This window comes from Sorex araneus, chromosome 2 (genome assembly GCF_027595985.1).
Source record: "Sorex araneus isolate mSorAra2 chromosome 2, mSorAra2.pri, whole genome shotgun sequence".
NCBI lineage: Eukaryota > Metazoa > Chordata > Mammalia > Eulipotyphla > Soricidae > Sorex > Sorex araneus.
In genome coordinates this window covers 136,277,187-136,294,999 of record NC_073303.1, presented here as the reverse complement: position 1 = coordinate 136,294,999, position 17,813 = coordinate 136,277,187, and the positions used below count along the sequence as shown (strand labels likewise).

General features: G+C 58.1%; 1 protein-coding gene across 3 annotated transcripts in view; it reads right to left on the bottom strand.

Moving 5' to 3' along the window:
• Nucleotides 1-274: 274 nt before the first annotated feature.
• Nucleotides 275-17,813, bottom strand: part of SEMA5B (semaphorin 5B) — a 125,544-nt gene continuing 108,005 nt past the window's right edge. For 2 of the 3 annotated variants that reach the window (XM_055124925.1, XM_004606671.2), the window contains exons 8-22: nucleotides 17,431-17,716; nucleotides 15,038-15,173; nucleotides 14,033-14,240; nucleotides 13,750-13,957; nucleotides 5,908-6,025; nucleotides 5,624-5,805; nucleotides 4,431-4,574; nucleotides 4,115-4,262; nucleotides 3,774-3,999; nucleotides 3,329-3,547; nucleotides 2,463-2,633; nucleotides 2,229-2,378; nucleotides 1,971-2,015; nucleotides 1,485-1,690; nucleotides 275-1,330 (exon numbers count right to left, since the gene is read on the bottom strand). In XM_055124925.1, coding sequence (XP_054980900.1) covers nucleotides 1,172-1,330; nucleotides 1,485-1,690; nucleotides 1,971-2,015; nucleotides 2,229-2,378; nucleotides 2,463-2,633; nucleotides 3,329-3,547; nucleotides 3,774-3,999; nucleotides 4,115-4,262; nucleotides 4,431-4,574; nucleotides 5,624-5,805; nucleotides 5,908-6,025; nucleotides 13,750-13,957; nucleotides 14,033-14,240; nucleotides 15,038-15,173; nucleotides 17,431-17,716 — 2,606 coding nt within the window. In that variant the 3' untranslated portion in view covers nucleotides 275-1,171. The remainder of the gene's footprint in view (nucleotides 1,331-1,484; nucleotides 1,691-1,970; nucleotides 2,016-2,228; nucleotides 2,379-2,462; nucleotides 2,634-3,328; nucleotides 3,548-3,773; nucleotides 4,000-4,114; nucleotides 4,263-4,430; nucleotides 4,575-5,623; nucleotides 5,806-5,907; nucleotides 6,026-13,749; nucleotides 13,958-14,032; nucleotides 14,241-15,037; nucleotides 15,174-17,430; nucleotides 17,717-17,813) is intronic. The other variant, XM_055124926.1, reaches the window with a different exon arrangement.

Below are 17,813 nucleotides of genomic sequence, written 5' to 3'. Positions count from 1 at the left end.
AGCTGCCTAAAGAGACCACAGGCGCCCCTCCTAGCTACCCGGGCCCCCACCGTGAGTCTGTTTATCCTCCAACTCTTTCCCCGAAAAAGCACGTAGGGCACACATGTGCGAACACACCCTCCCAAGTGGAAAGGCATCCTTGATGGAAGTCACCAGCTATGAGGTCATATGTGTCCACCCTATGACCATCTGTGCCCCCACAGCACACTGCTCAGCTTGACTAGGCTGCCAAGAAAAGCGCCCCCATATGCACACCATAACAAAGTTACATCTGGAGACTGGATATCCTCTTTAATTAAGAACGCCACGGCCCAACAACCTTCTGTGGTGGTAGCAGACTGCGGCCGTGTATGTGCATGTGTGTGTGTGTGTGTGTATATGTGTGTGTGTGTGTATGTGTGTGTGTGTGTTCCTGAATGGATGAGGGCAGCACAAGCTCCCAGGCAAGTGCCAGCCAACAGCCGTGCTGACAGTAACTGACAGCCAATTTCCATCATTACACCACGGCTCTTTCTCCTGGGCCTTTAGAGCGTTCTTGGGGCCAGCTGGCACCTGTGCCCACCTGGATGAAAGGGCTTCTCAGCCGAGATCAGCGTCCAGTCTCCAGTCCTGACTGTCTCTGACTGTAGGAATGTCCCTGGGCAAAGTACAAATAGGCAGAGGCAGACACTCTGGGCCAGCCCGGGTTCTCACGTTGCACTGGGGCAGCACCACTGTGGCCTGGCCTGGCAGAGACTGCATGAGATTCTTCCAGAGAACATCAGGATGGAGCCCAAGGTCTTCCTAGGGACGGCCAGAGAGGGGCAGACCTGGCCCACACCAGCCATTTCCAACCCCAACCCAAGCGCCTGCCCTCTGGCCTCCTCCTCTTGCCACTTTCTCCCAAGCTCAGACATGCAGCCCAGACTTGGCAGGCGAGAGCAGCATGATGGTGGGCAGAGAGGCCAGGAGAGACCCGGGCTGACTGGGACTGGTGCCAGGGCCAAGCCAGCCCTGTCCCTCATAGTCCCCGCCAAGCAGAGCCCTCTGCCGCTGGGTTGGACGCTCACGAGGCAAAGCAGCAAGTTCCTGGCCTAGTGCAGGAGAAAACCAAAGTGGCTCCATCTTCACATCCATCTCCCCCGGCTCTGTGCCTGTGAAAGCGAGGAGCCCGAGTGTCCGGCCCATGGCATCAGCTGTTAGGGAAGCACCGTTGGCCCGGAGAGGCCTCAGGCCGGAAGCTGTGTTTGTTCAATGGGCTTGGGTAGTAGGTGGTTGTGTACACATTAGTCTGCTGCAGTGGGTAGAAGTTGGCTCTGTCATCGGGGATCAGGTTATTCTTATTCAGGGTCTGTGGGCAAAGGGAGGGAAGAGAGAGGGAGATGAGGAGAGGACCAGGCCGGGAGAGAAGATCAGGAGCATGCAGCAGTGGACAAAGGGTCACCATCCCACATCTCTGCCCCCTCCCCGAGTGGCAGCCCAGGGCCAGTGCCCCTGCAGCCCACCTTGAACTCCATGGGCGTGTACTTCTCATTCTTGGGGGTCCCTCCACTCTTGTAGTGAAGGTGGTTGGGGGTAGCAGGATGGACAAGGGTGGACTCCTGGGACTGGCGCTGGCAGTGCTGGCAGGACAGGTACACAGCCAGGGTGAGCAGCCCGGAGCCCAGGAAGCAGGAGACGCCAGTGGCCACCAAGTGGATGAGGCTGAACCCTGAGGAAGGGGGCAGCGTCAGGGCCTAGGCACCACAAGAGTGCCCAATGCTCCCACAGGATGGTGGCACAGAAGGCAGGGGGCTTGGAGGAGACAAGGCAGAGTGGGAGAGAAGCTTCGTGATTCTTCTTGAATACAGAGGAAGGCTTCCTGTTTGGGGTCCAGGGTTAGAGCCGCCCAGTCCCTGGAAAGGAGACCTCAGGCGGGCAGTGGAAGTGACTGCACGCCTGCAGGGGGGCAGCCTGGGGAAGACCTGGGGTGAGGCCCCAGCACCTCTCACCTGTGCAGCCGGTGGCCTCCTCCACGCTGGACTCGGACAGGGTCACTGCGGGGAGATGCATAGTGAGGTCAGGGGCTGGAGGGACGCAAGAGGCCACTCTGAGCTGTGGCCCCAGACGCCGCCATCCATTCCCCATCTGCAGCAGTTGTCCCAGAGGCAGACGCCCCAGTGGACGCGCCCCTGCCTTGCGCTTCGTCTGGAATCCCGGGGAAGGGTGTCGGGTCGGGGTGAGTTTTGGGGCGCGGGCACAGGACCTACCTGGGACCCCACTGTAGGGGCAGGGGCGGCTCTGGCTGCTGTTGCCCGCGCAGGCGCCGGGGCCCGGGAACAGCTCCTCACAGTGGCGGCTGCGGCTCTGGCTTCCCGCCTCGGAGCATAGACTCCATTCTGACCAGGGCGACCAGCCTTCTGGGGGCGGTGGGCTGGGATGAGGTTAACCGCCTGGGACCCCGGGCTGCAGCGCCCTGGCCGCGTCCCGCCCCGCCCCCGCACCTGGGCAGGCCTCCGTGGCACACAGCGCCTCCTCCGTGTGCAGCCCCAGGCAGATGTCCTCGCCGGGAGAGGGCGCCGGGCTGGTGCAGGAACGAGTGCGCTGATAGTGGCCGCCACCGCAGGACGCTGAGCACGGGGACCACGAGGTCCAGCAGGACCAGGCGCCCCGCACTGCGAGAGCAGGGATGAGCTAAGTGAGGGGAGTTGCAGGGATGGGCAGGAGCCGAGACCCATCTCCTCCCCAAGCCCTGCTCTACAGTCTACACTGGGGGCGGGGGTGCTCGCCCCTTCACAGGCAGCAGAGGGAAATGCTGGCGACACCAAGAGCCAGTCGCAGGGCCCAGAATGCAGGTTACTGGTAACTGGTAAACTGTTCTGAATTCAATCCCCAGAACCACAAAGCAAAATCTTCTCCACTCCAGGGATGGGGAGAGAAATCAAGAGGCTGGAGGAGGCGGGGTGTCACCCCCCACTAGCTGCACGGCTGGCCCTGGTCACCACCAGCCTCCGCTCAGCAGCATCATGCCCCAGGTGCGGGGACTGAACAGTGTTGTAGTGACAGATCTGGGGGGTGGGGGTAGCACTGCTTGGAAGATGCCCCCTCCAAGTAAAACCCCACCCCCAACCCAACTCCTGATCTGGATAACTTATGGAAACCACGTGAGCACGTGGTGGAGAGGCCCTGCCACCTGGACAGCCGCTGTGCTCCAGGCAGGAAACATCCTCGTGCCCCCTGGGTGTGCGGCGTGCCCTACGCCGGCCCCGGAGTCTCACGTGGCCTACGCCCGCCCGGGGGTCTCAGGTGTGTGCGCAGACGGGGTTTCCCAGATGCTGCCCGGGAACCAAGGCCGCCAAGGCAGCCTTACCTGGGCATGCCTGCGGGTTGCAGTCCTGGTACTCGGCCGCATCGCCCACGCACGGCAAGCCCCCGTTGCGGGGCTCGGGGTTCGTGCACGTTCTCTTGCGGACGCGGAAGCCCAGCTCGCAGTCCCGGGAGCAGGAGGACCAAGGGCCCCAGGGGGCCCAGCCCCCGCTCAGCGTGTGCGGGGACATGCTCCCGCTGCGCAGGAGATCCTCCACCAGGGCTGGGATGGGGGTCGGGGAGAGGGTTGCTGGCCTCAGTGACAAGGGCGCCCAAGAGACCCTAACCAGCCCCCACTCCCTCCCCCCAGCCCTTTCTGCGCGGTCATCGCGGGAAAGGGCCGGGTCGTTCAGTCCCCCACTCCCCCACCTCCGCGTGGTCCTGGACCCCGAGCGGGCAGCCATACCGCCCCTCACTCCCCCACTTCCCTCCCAGCGGGCCGGGCCTACCGTCCGTGTCACAGGCTCCCGAGCCGTCAGCGGGGCACGTCCTGGTCTCCGTGCGCCTCCTGCCCAGCTGCAGGCCGTGCGGGTCGGCCAGGGGCGCGCGGCAAGTGAAGCGAAAACGCTGCTCCTGCCGCGCGCCGCCCCGCGTCACGTTCACGGGCAGCCAGGGCGTCCAGGGCGTGTTGCGCCGCACCTCGGGGCAGCCGTCGGGGTTGCAGGTCTTGAATTCCTTGGGGAGTGGAGCGGCCGGCTGTTCCTCCTCGACTCCCCCCTGCCGCACGCGCCCAGCGCCCTTGCCCTCTGCGCGCCCCCCGCCCCCGCCCCCGCGCCCTGCGCGGCCTCACCACGCCGCAGCCAGGGCAAGAGTCTCCGTTCTCGCAGGCCCGGCGCCGCGACTGCACGCCGCCCCCGCAGTTGCTGCTGCACCTGCTCCACGACCCCCAAGAGGCCCAGAAGATGGGCACCGGGCACGGCGTGTTCTCATTGCAGAACCTGCAGGGAGGAGAGGGCGCTCTGCACTCCGGGCGCCCGGACCTCTGCCCAGGGAGAGGGCACTGCGGTGCCAGCGGGCGGAATGCAGGCCCCCTCTAGGGCAGGAACGCCTGCTGTGACCCGGTCCCACTGCCCCAGCCAGCGTGACCCAGCCCCCGCCCCGCTCACCGCTCCTCGCGACCCTTGCCCACGCAGATGCGGCCTCCATGGCGGGGGGTGGGGTTGCTGCAGCTTCGCTGGCGGACCTGAAAGCCCATCCCGCAGGATGTGCTGCACGGGGCCCAGGACGACCACGGGCTCCACGCTCCGTTCCTGGGGGGTCCGAGAGAACGGTGACAGAGAGCCCCTCGGCCCTGGCTTCTCTCAGAGAGGCATCCAGGGAGCTGGGGTTGGTCTCATCAGGGCCTGGGGCAGTGGCAGCGCACACGGGCTCCCGGGCGGCAGTGTGAGATACGCCTTAGCTGGCTGTTCTTTCCGCAGGCCTCGAGGATGAGGACCAGAACCTCCTCAGGGCAGAAGGCTCCTTCCCTTCCCGTCAGCCTGCCCTCTCCCCTGTTCTCCAGCACAGTGCTGGCTTAGGCAGCTCGCTGCTCTACTTGGAGTCCACTTCAAGTACCGGCTTTACCACTTACAGCCTAAATCTGGACAACTTGCTGAAATGTGTGCTATAGAAAGACTTTATTTGTAATATTCTTTTCCTAAGGGACCACACCAGTGTTGATCAGTTCAGGCCTCCCCAGGTAGAGGCTGGGGGTGTCTGGTCTACCAGGGCCAAACCTGGCAGGGCTGGGAGACTGTATTCTCACTCCTATCAGATTGTTGCAATATTGAAACAAATAAGACATTGTTCTTGTTATTATTCTGAGTACCCCAAATTATGGGTGGTTGCTCTAAGCCCTTTATGAAATCCCAGGGCACTGGCGGTACAAAATTACTCTCTAAGTATATTTTCTCGTGGAATTCTCTCCAGGACCCTGGGGTGGGGCTACTGCAACCTTCACTGAGAGGGGTTCCCAGTGGGTATGGGGTTGGACCAAGATGGCCAATCGGGGCCTGCACCTGGTGCCCCGACCTGCCCAGCCCTGAGCTGGCAGGGCTTCCTGAGGCTAAGGTCTGAGGCAATTCCATGCCCACCAGCCTTGCTCCTGGCATGGAGCCCTGGGGATGGGATCCCTCTCCCACTGGCCTGGAGACTCTGGGGCTCACGGCTTCTGTCTGAGGCAACAGACACAGTCTCAGTCGCCGACACAGCCCTCAGGTGGTTTCTCTCCCATGCCACAAATGCTTGGCTAGAGATGCTCCATTTCCCCCATGTCCCCCTCTCGCCCAAGGCAGCTGTGAGCACCCATCTCCCGTCCTACCTAGAGCAGTTGGCGATGTGGATAGCTGGCCCCAGGCAGTCTTGGCCCCCGCAGCGGGGTTGGGGGGAGTCACAGGCTCGGGCCCGACACAGGCAAGAGCCTGAATTGTCCCCATCTAAGTGCTCGCATGGTTGCCATGGTGACCACGGGCCAAAGCCACCATCCCGAGTCACATTCCGCACCTGCACACACACACACACACGGGGATGAGACTCAGTGGAGGGTAGGAAAGGCATGAGGCCCTGGGGAGCCCGGGAGGGGAGCAGGGCCACAGGGGCGCTCACGGGGCACGCTGTGATGTTCTGGATCCAGAGGCTCATGTTGGAGCTGTCCTCCAGGGTGCTGCAGCGCTGCTGCTTCCCGTCCCAGCCGCAGTAGGGGTCCCGTGCTCCCAGGCACGCCCTGCCAGGCACAGGGCCAGTCACTCGGGGGCCCGGCCTCCAAGTCTCCCACAACACATGCTGGCGCACCCCTAGGGGACCCCTTTCCATCCGCTGCCCATCACAGGAACAGCCACCTTGGTCGGGTGCCTCTGAGCACACACTCCACACAGAGGAGAGCACATCAGGGACCCACGGCCTACCTGCAGAGCCCATACACTCAGCAAGACAAGGCTTCCCGAGTCTGGGTGCTGGTGCCAAACTTTAGTGATGAAAAGGACTGAAAAGACAGACCCAGCCCAGCAGTGCCGGCACTGGCTACAGATTAGAATAAGTAAAGAAGCAGTTAAGAAACACTGAACTGGGCTGGAGTGGGTAGTGCATTTGCCTTGCACGTGCTGACCCAGGGTAGATTCCCAGCAACCCAGGGTAGATTCCCAGCATCCCATTTGGTCTCCCAAGCACCGCCAGGAGTAATTCCTGAGTGCAGAACCAGGAGTAACGCCTGTGCAATGCCATTTGTGACCAAAAAAGGAAAGAAAGAAAGAAAGAAAGAAAGAAAGAAAGAAAGAAAGAAAGAAAGAAAGAAAGAAAGAAAGAAAGAAAGAAAGAAAGAAAGAAAGAAAGAAAGAAAGAAAGAAAGGGAAGGAAGAAAGAAAGAAAGAAAGAAAGAAAGAAAGAAAGAAAGAAAGAAAGAAAGAAAGAAAGAAAGAAAGAAAGAAAGAAAGAAAGAAAGAAAGAAAGAAAGAATGAACTAGATCAGAGAGATATTACAGGATTTGCCTTGCTGGACCTCCCCAGGTCCAGCACCACCTCCGGTCCCCTGATGCCAGGAGTGATGCCTGCACACTGGCTCTGGTCCCAAAACAAAACCAAACAAAACCCAGAACTTAAATAAATTCCCCTGCTTACCCCAGACCATAGTCTGAACCATGGGTGGTTCTCCAAAGCACCTGACAGTGCTGATGGGAGCCCAGCTGAGGAGCCCTGGGGTCCACAGTCCAGCCTTTCCATTGTAAGTAGGAAGAAATGGTCACGGGCAAGGGAGAGCCGTTCCCGGGATCTCCCCAGAGCTGGGGTGGAACTGAGACTCCACCCCATCCTGCCTGCCTCCCCCTGGGGACTGGGCCTAGATCCTCACATAGAGTAAACACAAGGCCTTCCCTCAAAACTGAACAGGGGCAGGGGCCAGCTGAGATAGTCCAAGGTCACCTGGGGACACGCACATGCCTGTGTGACTCAGTGGAATCAGAACACAATTTGACAGCAGCAGCAGAAGAAGCTCCAGGATCACAGGGTCACATCCCCTCCCTAGCCCCCAGGACTATGTGGGGTGACCCAGAGAAGGTTCACACCTGAGCATACCTTCTCAGCTTGCAGGGTTGCAGGGCTCCTCTCCCCCTCCCTCCTCCTGACATATTCATTGTGTCCACTGTTTTTAATTTTTTGTTCGTTTTTTCAGCCATACCTGGTGATGCTCAGGGGTTACTCCTGGCTCTGCACTCAGGAATGACTGCTGGGGGTGCTCAGGGGAACCATATGGGGTGCTGGGGATTGAAGCCTGATGGGCCGCATGCAAGGCAAGTGCTCTACTGCTATCCTATCGCTCCAACCCCTTTTTTTCTGTTTTGAATTACAATCTACTTAATATTACTCCTGCCAGAGAGTCAATGGGAGCTGTGCAATCCAGATTTGCTGTCTGCTGCTATGTAACCAAGTACCCGATTCTGGAGCTCCAACCCGCAGTGAGCCACCTGCACCCAAGGGGGCCGTCCCAGGCCTCCATCCCCTTAACAAGGCTTGGCTGCTCCATGGCAGCGTGCCTGTAGGAGAGGTGCTAGAGCAAGAAAGGGGGGCTCGGATGGGGGATTAGAACGCCTGGGCGCTAGACATCCCGGTGCACATCTGTGAGGATTTTCCATGACTAAAGGAGCAAGAATGGCCAGAGCCGAAGGGACACTGAGCCAAGGGCTGCAGACTGGGGCGATTCTAGAATATAAGCTTTAAAGAGAAAAATCTTCCTGGGAAAGTTACTGGTTAGGGGCATTCATTTTTTCTTTTTTGTGTTCTTTTGTTTGTTTGTTTTCCATTTCCTCTCTGTGGTTGTTGCAATGACAGGCTTGCATGCATGTTTGGTTGTGGTCTTGCATAGTGGTGTGGGGTGCTTGCCAGGGTCTGCACACCAGCTACACCAAAGTTCTGCTCGGTGGTGGTGCCACAGAGCTGCCGGAACCAAGCAACCAAGATGATACTCAAGGCAGATGATATTCTGCCACCAAAATTCTAGCCTCCGAGTTCTTATTTTTAGTGTGTTCAATACACCATGTTGAACTCCAGAGAGAAAAGAGGTGATGAGAGAGACTTTACAAAGAAGCCCTGGTTCGCCCTTGTTGCCAAAGGTGCTCCACTAGGCGAGTGCTCCCCATTCCTCAGGCAGTCCCATCTCACCTAGCAGAAGCGATGCTTGAGTGACAGCGGCTGAGGACTTGACAGCACACTCTGCCCTGCCCCCGCCCCCAGGAGTCCAGAGCATTCCTCTGTTGCACAAGAATCTGTTTCCACTTTCAATCACCCAAGAACACTGTGTACAAATAGTATAATATGTGTGCTCATATTTTCATCTGGGATCAGTGGTTCGCATTGGGGTCAGAATCCATCAAACTAGACATCTGGACCCCGTGCAAGGCTCGTCACAGCCACCTGCAGAGACTGATGAGTGGCTGATGTTTGGAGCAAACAGGCTGCCAACACAGCCCCTCAGAATGCAGGGAAGATTCTCTGTGTGTAATTGGTCAGGAAGGGGATCCTAACCCTGGGAGCAGTGGAATAGGGTGCTAGAGATGCCACATGACTGATGCAAGAAGGAGCAAGAAGCAGTTGTGCATAGCAATGAATAAAAATAGCAATAAAAACAAGTCGAGCCCTCTGAAAGAAATGTCTGCTAGGAAAGGACACAAGACAAAGAAGAAAATCCGATGAGGTTTACACAAGATAAATGCTGCAGAGCCTGAGGGATGCTGTGCGCCTGTGCGCGAGCAAGTATTCCCAGACCAGAGAGCAAACCAGACACTCCTGGGGCTCTTCTTTCGAGGAGGTCACAGCAGTGCTCAGAAACTTCTCCAGAATCTGTGCTCAGGGGCCATGCAATAATGGGGATTGAACAGGTGCTGGACCCCTGCAAGACAAGCACCTTAAGCCCTGTACTGTCTGACCCTCATGGAATCTTTTCAATGCTTAAGCAAACTACACAGAAGCCTGCCTCTATCTGGCCTTTTGGACTGGAGGAGGCCCAGACATGGGAATCGTTAAAAACTTCCCAGATGACGCTGATGAACAGCACAGCTGGGAGCCACTGTTGTGTTTTGGTCCAAGTTCCCAGGGAGAGAGGAAGTGCTGGATCCTTCCAATTCATGACAGAACGGGAAGGAAAGTGAGAGAAATGCAGAAGATATGTGGCCCGGCCTGTCCCCTGCCCCATACTCCCGGGCTCCTTCAGTCCCTCAGCTTCTACTCTCAGCCCACTCAGGCAGGAAATGGAATTCTTCACAGATGGGCTTACTCTGCCCCAGCCCTGGCCTGGCCCGCCCCCGAGGGGAACTCAGAGGTCGCCAGGGCCTCTGCCCGAGCTCCTCTTATGCATATGGACAACTGCAACTCTGGGCCAAAAGCCACACCAAAGCCACGCCAAAATGGTCTTAAAAATACTATAGCTCTGGAGCCACACAGATAAAACAGGGGGTAAGAAGCTTGCCTCCTTGTTTTAGACCCTGGCTTACTCTCCAGGTCCACATGGTCTCCTGAATATGGCCAGAAGTGACCCCTGAGTGCAGAGAAAGGAAAAGCCCCTATACACTGCTGCATGTGGTCCCAACATCCCCCTCCACTGAAAATAAAAAGATAATTGAAGCTTTGAGAGAGAATAGTTAGATGTGTTGCTCAGAAAAGGTGGCAGCTTCGAACATCTTCATAAAAGCAGCCATCAGACCCGTCATCTATCACGCTGTCTTTGTACAGCACGGCACGTCTCTGCCGCAATGTCTCCAGCAGCCGTTACAAAAGGTTCCTTCCCTGTACTTGGTGCAGGACAGAGATGGATGGAAGAAGGGCAAGCAGGCGGGCTTCAGCAGGATGTCACATTCTGCTCACAATGGGAGCTGTCCTGGAGGAGCTTGGGAGCAAGTGGCCATTATAACTTAAGATGGCAAGAGCAGAGGCAGGCCCGGGCCCCCTGCCAGCAAGTGTGTGTGTGTGTGTGTGTGGATGGGGGGGGTGATGTCTCTGAGCTGCTGGGAGCTAGGGCACAGGTCCCTCCCAGGCCAGCCTGAAGGCATGCTGGGCGAGCAAAGGGGCAGCTCGGGAAGAAAGCACACTATCGGGCTGGAGCGATAGCACAGCAGGGAGGGCGTTTGCCTTGCACACGGCCAACCCAGGTTCGATTCCCAGCATCTCATATGGTCCCCTAAGCACCGCCAGGCGTAATTCCTGAGTACATGAGCCAGGAGTAACCCCTGTGCATCGCCAGGTATGACGAAGAAGAAAGAAAGAAAGAAAGAAAGAAAGAAAGAAAGAAAGAAAGAAAGAAAGAAAGAAAGAAAGAAAGAAAGAAAGAAAGAAAGAAAGAAAGAAAGAAAGAAAGAAAGAAAGAAAGAAAGAAAGAAAGAAAGAAAGAAAGAAAGAAAGAAAGAAAGAACACTATGCCAGGTGCCAGGAGTGCCCAGGGGCTGGGGTTTGGCTGAGTGAAAGGAGGGGGCTGGATTCCAGAACTTTGCTGAGTGGCTGGAAGTCCCTCCTTCCCTACTCACCCCCTCCTGTCTGCTCTGGAGGGGATAAAGACAGGAGCATGGAATGTCTCTCCAGGACTTAGTAAGGCCCTGGGGCACTTGCCCACAAGACCATAACTGCTGGGGCTCAGAGAGAAGCTCAGGAGACACAAGGCAGGCTTCTTGTTTTGTTCTATTTGTGGGCCACACTCAGCGATGCTCAGGACTTACTCCCGGTTCTGTGCTCAAGGACCACTCCTGGTGAACTTGGTGGGGAACCATATGGGATGCTGGGGGTCAAACCCAGGTCTGCTGCATGTAAGGAAAGTTCTATCTCTCCTGCTCCCTGAAAACACAGACTTTGCATGCTGGAGCCTTGAGTCTAATCCCTGGTACCACCTGGTCCCCTGAGCACTGCTAGGAGTTACCCCTGAGCATAGGGTCAGTAGTAGACCCCAAACACTGACCAGTGTCCCCTCCACTCCCCGCCCACAAGGGAGTACAACTGAGAGCACATAAGAGGTGGCTGGCTTCCAATCTCAGACACAGCATGGTGACCATGTGGCTTGCTTGGCCATTCTGTTAACTTGGCCGTAATGTGACCGCCCATCCACTTAATGGCATGACTTTCACTTTCAGCATCAAGGGGCCCTTATCCTAGGCCCAGGAAAGCCAATAGGACAAAAGTACCAAGTCCAAACTGACCTATTAACACCTAGATGCTCCACCTGGCTCCAGGCCTGAATTCCAGGGCTATGGACACCTCCCTGATTGTCTACAGCACCACACGAGTGAGGGAAATATTCAGGTCTCTCTCCTCCTCTCATTGCCTGCAGACCCCATTACATCATAGTTGGCTGGGAGCCAGGCCAGTTCATGCTGGCCAGCCACCTGCCCCACAATACACTGTCTGCAGACTGATGGATCCAGGTAAACACCCTCTCATGCTACCTGCAGCTTCCAACCTTGCTCAAGGACCATCAGGGTATACAGTCACAGATCCAACTTGAGTTCCTCCCTTGATACTCCTGGCTAGCCTCCATGCACATTGCAGGCCGAGTCCTGCTCCTCCCAGGCACAGCCTCCTCTAAGGCCAAGTAAGCCACCAGCAGGGGTGGCTTTGAGGGAAAGCTGCTTGTGCCCCGGGCTAGAGATGGTTCGTGGTGGAGTTTTAAAACATTGACACTGGGTATACCTTCAAGCAGAAACAACTTCTTGGAGAATAAGCAAAGTTCAAGAGGCCAGAAAGATAGGACAGTCCCTTGCGCCAGGCCAACACAGGCTCAATCCCCAGCACTGCACATGGTCCCCTGAACACCCTAGGAGGTGTCCTCTGCAGAGCCAGGCCGGAGCCTGAGCACAGCCAGGTGTGACCCTGACCCTCCTTCAGAATATTAATAAAGAGTTAGAGAAGAGAGGCTATGGGGTGGGCCCATGAGCGGGCTGGCATTCAGCACCTGTCTGCTCAATGGCGCAGATCTGAAGGCCCTGGAGAGTGTTGGCAGGGGAGAGGGGAGAGGGGCACTAAATGCACTTGTGGAGATGAATACTGAATAGGGACTCTAAGCTGTCACTTTCTTCTTAGTGGGCTTAGCACTTCGTGACTATTTCCACCAATCCTCACATCTCTAATAAGATCAGATATCGCCAGCTCCATCACAATGGAGTTCTCCTGCTCAGATAGGCAAAGCTCAGAGAGTCGGAGAAACTTACTCAAGACCTTCGAGCTGTCAGGTGATGGTGCTGATGAGTTCATGGGCGTTCACTCGCTTCCCTACTGCCTCCCCCCTCCATCTCAGATGGGTCCAGGAAGAGTGCTCCCCCAATCAGACCTCTAGACTTTCAGAAAAATGCTCTAAGCATGGGAGAGCTTAGCAAGTGTTTGGAATTTTGCTGGTGTAGCCTGGCATCCGGGTGGAGACAGTGAAGTATCTACCCATGTTCTCCCACCCACACCTCGCCACCCAGCCTCCCTCCTCCCTAGCCTGCCCTCCTGACATCCAAGCAGCTGCCAGCATACCCTGCTGAGGCTGGAGAGCAACCTTTGGCAGCAGAGAGACCATCTGTCTCCCACAGATGGGTACACTTAAGAGGTGTCCACATGGCAAACGCCCTAGGAGCCCAGGTGGCAGTGGCCAACTAAAGGCAGCTTCTGATTATTGTCTAAAACAAGGTGCTGCAGCTCAGGGGAACCTGTGTGGTGAGCATCGGGGGAAAATTTCCGTTTGGCCTTGGAGTCTTTCGTAACCCTGGCCCCCTTTAAATGCCAATGTCACTGTCTGGCACGTTCATGAATCTACTTGCCTAGGATACGGGGAACTGGTCCCCAGAACTGACCCCACAATGCAAATGCATCCTCTTTCCCTACAGAGTGCCTCGCTGCCTCTAAGTAAAGCAAAGGAGCAAAACTGGGGGGTGTGGGGGTGGAGCTGATTTGAAGCATCACTCATCTGCCTCTACAGGGTAATAGGTGGCCCTGTCTCTAAAATAAGAGTCTCTCTGGTAACTGAGAATAAATCAAGAGGGCTAGAGGCTCTCTCTAGGGGCCTGACAGCGCCAACGACAGGCACTGGATCTAAGCGGTGATGAGTGGTTTACGTAGATAATCCCAATTAACCTTCCCCCAAGCCCTGTGGAGGTGTAAAGAGGCGGGAAGCAAGGTTGGGAGAGGTGAAGGGACTCATCCAAAGGCACAGCAGCTTTGGAGACGCCTCCAGTGTACAACCCCTGCCCCGCCCCCGTGTCCAGCTGAGTCTCCGAGTCTCCCACCGTGTCCAGCTGAGTCCTCGAGCCCACCACCGTGTCCAGCTGAGTCTCTGAGCCCCGCCCCCGTGTCCAGCTGAGTCCCCGAGCCCCGCCCCCGTGTCTGGCTGAGTCTTGGAGCCCCATCCCAGTGTCTAGCCGAGCCCTCCCCCCGGCCCCGCGTCCAGCAGAGTCCTCGGCCCAGCCTGCGCCCCGCCCCCCTCCCCTCGCGTCCGGCCCTCACCCGCGGCTGGCGTGCTGGGCGCAGCGGCCGAGAGGCACCCGCAGCACGCCGTCGCTGAGCCCCACGAAGAGCGCGCGCGCGCTGTGCAGGATGCGGAGGCTGCGCAGCGGCTCGCGGCGCCCGGGTGGCAGCACGTGCAGCTCCTCCAGGTAGCAGGCGCGCAGGCTGCGGCTGGTCGCTGACAGCGCCTTCAGGATGGTGCCCGACTCTGCGGGAGCCGGGGCAGCGTGAGCGGTGGCCTGCACACCCCGCCCCCATCCCGGCCCGGGGCGCGCGGGCTCACCCGTGCCGATGTAGAGCACGTGATAAAGCGTGTCCTTGGCCTGCACGAGGTCCACCACGAGGTGCGAGAAGCGCACGCTGTCCTGGGTGACGCAGGGCTCGGGGCTCACGGGCTGCACTGCCTCGCTCATGAGGAACAGGCGCTGCGCGTCTTGCAGGCTGCGCTCCGTCAGGTTCTCGTTGGCGCCTACCTCGGGCAGGGTCCCGCACTGCAAGGGCCCGGGCGGGGGGCGGGGGTCACGCGTGCCCTGCGCCCCCTCCTTCAGCCAGGTGGCCCCGGGGTCCCCCTTCCCGGGGAAGGCGCCTCTTCTTTGGGGATGGGGGATGAGGGGCCGGGGTACCCAAAAGCCGAGTGTGGGAACACGTGGTTTCTCACTTCTGCGCCTGCCAACTGCAGGCCCTTAGACCTTCAGTCGGAAGCTGGGGTACTAGAACACTCGCCAACTGCAGCTCAGAGGCGTGTCCATTCACGTGAGAGCCGTGAGGTCAGCAAGAGTGTGGGGGCCTTGCTCAGGATCCCAGAGAGAAGAGGTCGGGCACAGCTGGGCTTACCTGCTCCAGAGCCCCCATTAGCGGAAGGGGGGTGGGGGGCACATGACAGGGTGGCACAGAGACTGCCCTCTCCTTCCTCACTCCCTGGGGATGCCTGCCTGCCCTCCCACCGGATCCTGACCTTGCCCAGCACTCAGACCCAGGCATCAGCATCCGTGGAGACTACACAAGCTTGTGTTCTGCCACTGCCTGACCAAACGGCTGGTGAGTGCTCTCACCCCGCACCTGAGTGGGGCTCAGGCCCCCTCCCTGCTGCCATTCCATCTTGAAATGGCTCCTTGCACTTCGTCCCCTTCTTGATCCGTATTCTGAGAGGTGACCACAGACCTCGCAGGTGGCCACAGCCTGGCAGCTCCAGTTTGGTGTCTGGGCTAACCAGTTAGGATCAGCTCATGGCTGGCAATCTGGGGGGCGGCAGTGTGTTAGGAGCAGGAGGGGGGGATGACAACTGTACCTGGAAATTGGGGATGGGGTTGGCAATGGGGAGCCAGGCAGCCCTGGGGTTCTCCTGGGAGCGAAACGGGCCGTTGAACGCCTGGGAGATGGCACTGAGGTTGAAGGCGCAGACAGCAGAGGCGGCAATGCTGTTTCTGGAAGGTGAGAGATGGGGGTGCTGTCCTCCCGGCACCCCGGAAACCCTGCCCCCCTCCAGGTCTCCCAGTGCTGAGCTGGGTGTCTCTTGCCCCATGGGGCTGTCACAGAAGGAGAACAGTTCTCCCCACTCTCCCTGCGCCTTCTGGGTGAGAAGCTGCCGAGGAAAGGGTGGGCTCCTCTGGGCCCCTTCCACACCCCCCCTTCCCCCCAAGGGCAGTCAGCAAAACCTGGCTTGTAGACATCGTAGCTCATGACCCACCATGAGAAATGCATTTTACACTACAGCTGAGTAACACACACACACACACACACACACACACACACACACACGCAATGAATCTTCATGCAATAGTACTTACCTTGCCACATTCATTAATAACACTCCTATGTTCTCTTCTGTTTCACATATATATCTACTGTGTCCAAGCTAGTTGCTATGCCCTGATTTGTCACCTTTGCCAGCGACATCCAGAAGCCCTTTCTGTCAGAGTCCATGGCTCCTGTGTGTCTGAGGCGAGGCATCCACGGACACTTCCCACTTGGTCTCTGTTCTTAGTCTCTCTCCCGGGGTGTCCAGCCTGGCCTCTCCCTCTTCCTCCTGTGCCATCCTGCTGGTGGGTTCCCCCACAGTCTAGTTCCCTCTACTCCATTCTCCACACAGCAACCAGAGACAGCACTTCAAACTGCACAGCCCAGTGGGGGCCTGCTTCAAAGCCTTGAGGACGGAGACCAGACCTGTCGGGCAACCAGGCCCTCTCCTTCCAGCCTCCCTACTGCTCCAGGCTGTCTGGTCTCTGAGGTTTGGGAAGCCTAAGTGCTGAGCCTGGTGCCTCCTGCACCGTGGGGGCGTCACAGAAGGAGCACATGTGCCACCTGGCTTCTGCTACCCTGGCTTCTGCTTCATCCTTCAAACATTTCTTTCCATCTCGGGGCTTCATCTAGGGCAGAAATGCTCTTCTTCCCATGCTAATTCCTTCTCAACCTGTGGGCACCACCTCCGACGGGAAGGTTTCCCTGATGCCACTCCTCCAGTTCCCCGTGTATCAACCTTCTTACATATAGTATTTATTGCAATTAAAGTGGACATTCAGCACCAGAGAGATATTACAGGGGTTAAGGTGTTTGTCTTGCATTAGCCAAACCAGTTTGGTCCCTGGCACTGCGCCACTAAGGGTCACTCCTGAGCACGGTCGGGAAGAACCTGCAGCTCTGCCCGGCATGGCCCATACAAATAAACAAAGCGCCCCTGGACACGGCCAGCGCTGTACCTAGGATGTGAGCTCTTGAAGGCAGCCAGAGGCACTTCCTTGCTGGCACCCCTGTCCCATCCCCCCAGCAAGCTCCAGGCAAGGATAGAGCACATGATAAATAGCTGATGTTACACTCCAATATCTCTCCAGGCCATTTAGCAACTCTAGCCTCTGCCCGCAGCTGCCTACTTCCTGGGTCTGAGCTCTGGGCTGGTTGCCAAGGCCTGCTCCTTAGCTCCTGGCCCATCTGGGCTGTGCTGCATGTCTGCACCCTGGCTCCCCTCTACTCCAGCTCTTCACACACCCTGCCCAGTGTGCCTGGCCCTCATCCCAGGCCCGCTCCCTGGACTGCGAGGTCAGCCCATGCCTCTGGAGGGCTTCTCTGTGTCTGGCATCCTGAGAACGCAGACTGTCCTGCTCTGTCCAGCAAGTGTTTTGCTGGCTCTGTGCTGTATCCTCAACCCTCGCTAGGCAAACACTGATGGAGTCTCACCACCACATGCAGGAGTCAGCCGGAGAAGCATAGGCCCTCAGCGGGCCTACCCTGCTCCCCGTGCTCTGTCCCACAGCCCTTGTGACCTGCGGACTCAGCAGTCAGACTGAGCAGGACCTTGGAGTCCTGGACTTGGCCAGGAGCACACAGCACCACAGCCAGCTGTTCTGATGGAGGAGGCTGGGCCTCCACCCCAGGCAGGCACTGACTCTCCTCAGCAGCTTCTTCCTCAGAGACCCACAATCCAGCTCCGGATCCGGCCCGGGACTGTCACAGCAGACCTGGCTGCGCGGGCACACAGGACCAGCTCTGATCCCTGGCACCCTGTGGTCACAGAGGCAGGAGCAGCCCAGAGCACCTGGCGTGCCCACTCCCCGCACAGCAAAACAGAAAGGATTGACCAGGTAGGCAGTAAAGGCACTGGAGCCCAGATGCCCAGCAAGAGACATTCTGATAGGGGGATCACGGGTGGCAAGACCGGGGCAGAGAGGGAGTGGGCGTGGGACTCACACGTTGGTGGTGAAGACCCCGTAGATGAGGTCCTGCTCAGGCAGGTGGAAGGCACTCTGCAGCTCGTTGTAGTAGAAGGGGACCTCGCCGGGCCGGGAGCAGTTAAGCCGGGCCTTCATGAACGTGGTCCACGTGTCCTCCAGCAGGAAGCGGCCCCCCACATCGTTCTTGCACACTCGGGCCACCCGAGAGTACACGGTGCGCCCACAGTCATGCTCCACTGCATTCTCCCGCAGGAAGAAGTAGGCGAACAGCCCAATGTCATAGGCGGCCACAAAATTGGGCTCTGGGGAGCAGACGAAGACAAGGGGTGGGTGGGGTGTGGGGACACAGCAGGGGGCGTCTGGAGTATTGGGAGTCATTTGAACCAAATGCCACCCTCA